The sequence below is a fragment of the Lipotes vexillifer genome, unplaced genomic scaffold, assembly GCF_000442215.2.
Source record: "Lipotes vexillifer unplaced genomic scaffold, Lipotes_vexillifer_v1.1 scaffold680, whole genome shotgun sequence".
Classification (NCBI taxonomy): Eukaryota; Metazoa; Chordata; class Mammalia; order Artiodactyla; family Lipotidae; genus Lipotes; species Lipotes vexillifer.
Window position 1 is genome coordinate 2,209,606 of NW_006780838.1, and position 7,075 is coordinate 2,216,680.

General features: G+C 54.2%; 1 protein-coding gene across 1 annotated transcript in view; it reads right to left on the reverse strand.

Moving 5' to 3' along the window:
* Nucleotides 1-7,075, reverse strand: part of DOC2B (double C2 domain beta) — a 23,993-nt gene that overhangs the window by 597 nt on the left and 16,321 nt on the right. The window contains exons 6-8 of the mRNA XM_007454232.1: nt 5,805-5,962; nt 1,090-1,171; nt 178-274 (exon numbers count right to left, since the gene is read on the reverse strand). Of these exons, the coding sequence (XP_007454294.1) occupies nt 178-274; nt 1,090-1,171; nt 5,805-5,962 (337 nt within the window). The remainder of the gene's footprint in view (nt 1-177; nt 275-1,089; nt 1,172-5,804; nt 5,963-7,075) is intronic.

Here is a 7,075-nt window from a genome sequence, read left to right on the forward strand (position 1 = left end):
TCTTTCCCTCTCTGGGCCTCTTTCTCTGTCACATGGGGTCAGGCTGGATCATGTCTATGGCCCCAACTTTCCCCACAGGCCAGGAAGGTGGGACTGTGGCCTGATTCAGGGCCCCTGCCCTTTGCTGAACCCAGGATGGGCATGTTGCTAAAGAGCATTCCCATCGTGTCCTCTCACCGATGAAATCGTTGGATTTTCCAATGTCATAATCCCAAACGGTGATCTCCAGCGTCTTCTTGGCCAGGTCCCCGTGCTTAATCTCATAACAGAATTCCTGGTGGCCAGAAGGGGAGTGTCAGGACCAATGACACATGGCCTGTAAGTTGGCTGGTGGCCAGGAGGGTGGCCAGTGCACAGCAGTGAATGATAATGGATTCTCACCCATCTCACCCACTTCCATCTGAGAGCCCAGCTGAGATCCTCAGGGTGCCCTTCCCTCTGACCCACCTGCCCCTTTGTCACTGAAGCTGCTTTTCTCAGGATCCTCAAGAGTCTCCTTAGTGCAAGTCAACGCACACTTGGTGGCCTTGGCATGCTTGACCTCTCTTGGGTCTGATTCTGCTGACCACTCCCTTCTTTGTGGAACCCTCTCTCCCACCAGCTTCCAGGATCCTTCAACACCTGGTGTCCCCCTCGCTCCCTGGCAGCACCTCCTCGGCCTTCTCTGCCTGCACCTGAGTCACTCAGGCTCTGTCAGAGGCTCCCCTCCCTCATCTTGTTCCTCGGAGCTCCTCTCCGGCTGCACCCACCCCCTGGGCTGAGGACCTGGGTATCTATCTGCCCCCACCTTCCTGGGGCCGCTCACATCCTCACACCACCCCCTTCACATACAACATGGCTACAATCCCATCAATTCAATCCTCCGAAGAGTTTTCCAGGCCGCTCCTCACTTCTGTCTGCACCACCTTGGCCTGGTTTCAGCCTGGCCTCACTTCTCCCACCAGTCCTCCTACCCCACGGCTGGGGGCTCTCCTGTCAGTCCCTCCCCAACCTCCAGCTCCCACAGTGACCCTTGAAAAACCCAGTCCCTCCGGGGTCCCCTTTCCTGAGGGCGAGTGAGTGGCTCGTGGCTTCACCAGCCTCTCGTACCTCGTTGAACTCTGGGTTTAGGGTTTTCTTCTTTACCGCTGTCTTATGTTTGGATTTCTTGTCCACATCTGGCTTCAGGTATCTGGAATTATAACCAATCAATAGGCAGAGGGTGAGAAGATACTGAGCACACATGGAGCCAGCAGGGCTTGGAAGAGAGAGAGATTCCCAGGCCTCCCGTTCATCCTAACCCTCGGATGTCCCCAGCACTACTCTGTGACAAAGGTGAGCACTCGGTGCAGTGGGAGAAGCAAGTGGGTCCTCCATCACCTGGACCTCTGTTCACAGCCCATTCCTGACGTCACAGAGCCCCTCCATTCCCTAGGAAAGAGGATTTTCTTTATTTCTGGAAGTCTAATTTTCACAGCTCACATTTCCCACCAGAAAAACATTTTTAGCAAAGTTGGTCCCTTGCTAGAGCTCTTCTTTTTGTAATGGCAGATTATGGAGATAGAATTCACACGCTATAAAATTCATCTTTCTCAAGTGTATAACGCAGCGGCTTTTAGCATAGTAGCTGAGTTGTACAACCATTGCCGCTACCTCACTGGAGCTTTGAGGAAGGAAAAAAGGTCTTTTGGGCAGTGACAGCAGTGCTTCCTGAAGGGAAAGGGGGAAGCCCTGCTTGCGGGCCAGCTCCCTCCACGGGCATCAGCTCCTTAGACTTTGATGCAGAACAGCAGTCTTCATCTGGGGCTCAGAAAGGTGGAGGGACTCACCCAGGGTCACACAGTTGCTCAGCACAGAGATGGTGTTCAGAAGCCAGGCCCTCTCCTTTGCAAAGCTTCTTACCCTGTCCCTGCATGGACACTAGTGACAATTGCCCTGCTCCTGCTGACAGGACCACATCTGTCTTACCCGCCACCAGCTTCCTGGTACCCAACTTGATGCCTGGCACTGGGTGGGATCAGTGAACATAGAAAGTGGTACCCCATTATTGCTTTTCTGTGCACTTTTTAAAAAAATTGTGATTGTTATTACATAAGAAATACTGGTTCATTATAGAAACACTAGAAAATATGTATTAACAGAAGTTGGGGGTGGAGAAAGAAATGAATACACAGGTCTGCACAAAAACCTGTTCCTTAGCAGCTTTATACAGCCATCAGCCCCATGCACTTCAACAGGAAGTGACCTGATGGACGACTACTTGGCAATGCAGACCTACAGACCGAACTCCGGGCTCAGGCACCACGCGGCTGGCTCCCCAGAGCATTAGGTCATGTAGGAGTTCCCTTTATAAGTCAGTCTGGAAAAAGCAAAACTGTCGCGACAGAAAACAAGTCAAATGGTTGACGGGGGCCCGGGGACCTTTCTGGGGTGATGGTATCTGGGTCTTAACCATGGTGGTGGTAACAAGATTGTATACGTCAGTCAGTCACACTTCAAAAGGGGAGAAACCTACTGGATGTAAATTATACCTCAATAAAGATGACTTTTTAAACAGGTTGGGGGGGGGGTTCCCTTAAACCCTCACCCAGAGATGGTGAATTTCTGCATTCCTTACAAGCTTCCAGGCACTTCTTGACTGTCTTTTACTTTGGGGGCGAGGAGGAGGGATGGGGGCGGTCCTGCACAGTGGGAGTGTCTCCCAGCCCTGCCTCCGGAAGGCCCTGAAGGGAAGCTGTCCCAGGCTCCCTCAGCGCTGCACGGCCACTGTCCGTCTAGTGATCCTCACGAGGCCCCAGCTAGAGGTCATCCCCTGTCCTGCCCCCAGGCCTTTGTCTATGCTGTCTCCCTGCCTGGAGTCCCTTCTCGCCTCACCTCACCACTGCAGGGGAGCTTCCTGAGGGAGCATGGACTGTGTGGGCCAGAAGTGCACCCTGGCCACGCTCCAGGGGCCCGCCCATGGCTGCTCACCCTCCCTCTCAGCACTCCCTCCTGCCTTGGCCACCAGGGCTCATGGAGCCTCCCTACCAGTGCCACTGCTAGTCCCTTCTGCGCAGCAACTGCTGGTCACCTGAGGCCCCTAGAAGACAGCAGAGGGCTGGCGAAGGAAGGGGTTGCCCAGGGCAGCACAGCAAGTTGCTTTGAGCTTTCTCAGTGCCCCTGGGTGTGAGATAGAGATGGTAACAAGTACTGCACAGGGCTGCTGGGGGGCTTCAAAGAGGCCTAGCACAGCCCTGGCACCCAGCAATTACTCGGTATGTGTTAGTGTTGATTGTTTGTTAACCATCATCAGACCCTGAAGAACTGGACTTGGGGTCAGCTTCCAGCCTAGGGAAACTGAGGTAGCTGTCATCTGGGGTGAAGGTTATAAAAATAAGGGTGCCGACAAAAGGCCTTGGCCCATCTAGCTTTGCCCCTCAGCATCCTCCACCTCCACCTGGCACTTCCATGTAGCTCTCTTCTCAGGGCCCCAGATGCTCCGCTCAGAATCTCACCTGTGCCTTTATTTCCCCTACTTTTAGCAAAGAGAAGGCCCACGGTCCATGAAGGGGCCTTTCAGAGATAGGGAGCCCTGAGGAGGCCTGAGCAGCAGCCCCTGCAACTCACCCAGGGAATTTCAATCAGATGTACGGGTTTCTAGACTGCTGGGGGCCTGATACAGGGGGCCACCCACAGGGCTGCCTGTCTGAAAGGCCACGCTGACCCGGCCCATGGCTGGAGGGTGGGCCCAGCAACTACCACACCTGTGGCAGGGGGAGCCCCAGGCATGGTGGACAGGCCCTGCCAGGGCTACCTCTCTCTGGCTGTGGGAGGTGGCTGGACCCTCTGTTGTACGAGGTGAGACCCTATTTTCTGGATAACCCAGCATGAGACCCTGGCATTCCTATCAACTTGGCAGGTAGGAACTGAGCCCAATTTAGAAATTTCACACCAGCCTTCCCTGGTGGCACAGTGGTAAGAATCCGCCTGCCAAAGCAGGGGACGTGGCTTTGAGCCCTGGTCTAGGAAGATCCCACATGCCGCAGAGCAACTAAGCCTGTGCGCCACAACTACTGAGCCTGTGTGCCTAGAACCCGTGCTCTGCAACAAGAGAAGCCAACGCAATGAGAAGCCCATGCACCGCAACCAAAAATAAATGTTAATTAAAAAAATTTTTCACACCATTTTGGCTTCAGATCGTATTTTCTTCCATAAGAACATTCTAGGGCTTCCCTGGTGGTGCAGTGGTTAAGAATCCACCTGCCAATGTAGGAGACACGGGTGCAAGCCCTGGTCCAGGAAGATCCCACGTGCCGCGGAGCAACTAAGCCCGTGTGCCGCAACTACTGAGCCTGCGCTCTAGAGCCCGAGCCACAACTACTGAGCGTGCACACCTAGAGCCCGTGCTTCGCAACAAGAGAAGCCACCACAATAAGAAGCCCGCACACTGCAACAAAGAGTAGCCCCCGCTCGCCGCAGCTAGAGAAAGCCCAGCGCGCAGCAACAAAGACCCAGTGCAGCCAAAAACAAATAAAAATTAGAAAAAAACCCTCTAACATCACAGTTACGGGTGGAGGCACCGTCCTCCCTCCCCAGAGACAATCACTACAGTATCACACTGGTGCCCCCCACTGCAGTTTGCTTTGGGCTCAGCATAGCTCTGCCCACGTTCATTCACCAGGTCCCTCATTTATTCACTTCAACTGCATAGTACTCCACTGTACACAGATGCCACATTCTATTAATCTGCTGATGAACACTAGGCTATTTCCATCTTATCGCTATCACAAGCAATGCTGCAAAAGCAGCTTTATGCCAGGGCCTGGGTCTCTAGGACGCAGACCTGGAAGGGAAATGACGCGGCCACAGGGCGTACGCATCTTTCTAGGTTACCGAGTATCATTTACTTTCCCTCCACTTTAAAGAGCCTAATTGTCTTCTGAGCTATTACAGCATTTCCATTCCCAGTGATCTCTGATCCACTGGAAATCACTGTCTTGCTAATGGTTGAAGTTGGGGCCCAACGTTTTTTGAGCAGAAAACCAGTAGTCCTTGTGATGGCCTCTGTCACCTGGGCCTCCTCACTGTCTCCTGAGGCCAGAACCATCCCTCCTTAACTATCTTAAACCCTCTGTCCCTTTCCCTGAGCAGGAACACCTCCTTTCTGCTGAGCCAAATTCCTCCCTAAATCCTACCCTTCAAGACAACCTCACTACGTCCATCTTTTGTTTGTGGAGCGCACTGAAGCACAGATGGTGGTCACCAAAACACAGGCTTCATCCCTCTCCAAACGGCCACCAGCTCCTGCCTGAGCTAGGATCACAGCCTGTCCCGACCCAGGTTCACGGCTCTGGGGCCCCTGAGTTAAGTCTCTCCCCAGTGCTACCAGAAGCCCCACCTGGCAGGGCTTGGTGGACCCCTATCTGTGTCTGTGGTACCGTAGAGCACTGCCCACATGTGCCCAGCCCTAAGTCCTGATGGAGTCCCTTCACTGGATCTCCTGGCCTCCTGTCCCCTCCTCCAGCCTGCTCACAGCCTTTCCTGGGCCCCGTGACCACAGAGAGACCTGAACCAAACATCAGGAGATAACTGCTCTCTATCAATGTGTGACCGGGCTGCCACTCAACTGCTATGGACGTCAGTTTCCTCATCTGAGAAATGGGTTTGGCCAGACTCAACCCACAGAATTGCCCAAGGAGCGTAGAGGAGTATGACCTCATGGGCACAGCACCCCCTGTGTTTCACACAACTACTTGCCACACGGCTACTGATCTCGATGCGTGGACCTCCCAGTCCCTGGAGGTGAGAAAGGGGAAGGAGGCGGCTGGCCTGGGCTGCACACTCACGTTTTCACGTAGGGGTCCGAGTAGCCGTTGGCGTCCATGGCAGCCAGGTGTGCGCAGCGCACAATGCCGACCAGCAGGCCCTGCTTCTGCGAACTGTACTTGAGGGAGATGAGGATGCGGCCCCGCTCCTCCAGGGACTTGTCTTCTGTCTTGTCCACCTGTGGGGCAGGTGGGCGGTCACTCAGCTGTTCTTGCCTGCTCCCACCTCTCCTGCAGCCACAGGCCCAGGCCAAACAGATCCCGGTGGGTGGTGAGGGGTCACCCTGGCCCTGGCCCCCTGGAAGGTGCTTCTTGGAGCTTCTTAGGCACATTCTCAACCCCAGGGGGAGCCAGGAGGCAGGTGGGGTGTGGCCTAGGCCTGCCCTGCCTAGTGCCTGCCTCAGATCAGACCTCAACTCTAGGCCTCACTGTGTGGCCTCCCCACCCCAGCCAGCCCACTGAGACCATTCCTCACCCTCCTGAGACCACCTGTTTCTACCTTCCAGCTGCTACTCACCTGGAAGCCCTTTCCTTTACCCTCTGTCCACCCAGCCTGAGCCCTATGACCCCCAAAGGTCCCTCCTAGGTTTCTCTGCCAGGCTCTTCTTGCACTCGGTCCCTCTGCTCTTGACTGTTCACTGCCTGGCACTAAAATGGCAGCTTACGTGGCCCCTCATGGGCAGGGGCCATGCTTGCACCTCTCTGTAGACGGGGCTCCTGTTAGGTGAAGGAAGGACTACTTTCCCCAACTCCCACACCCAGAGCAGACATGGCTAGCTGATGACCGCATTCACCCTGAGCTCAAATGCAGCCTCAGTATCTTCTCAACACAGTGCTCAGGCAGCCTGTACCCCTGGCTCAGAGGAGGCAGGTGAGATTTAACTACCTGCCACTCGGGCCTAGGGCTTTGTGTATGACAGTCTCACTAAACCATGGCTCTTGTGGCAGCTGTGATGTGTGCAAATTAAACAGTATAAATGAGCCGGGATATTCTCAGCTGTTTTTTTAGGTAGGATATACTTTGGATTGTTTCACATGAAGACCGTTGAACTGGGCATCGTTCAGTATTTACGGAGAACCGAATAAGGTTTACAAGGCTATGTAAAATCTAAAAGGTATCATCAAAATGAAACTTTACTGCCGATTGATTATTCTGAACTGCACCCTTGTCACTGTGGGTCCCTGAACTGGACCAGTGAGATCCTAGCAAATTCAAGCAAGGCTAAGCAAGTCCCTGATCACACCTGGTGCACAAGCATGCATGCTTTCACGCACCCCCCCCCCCCCCCCCG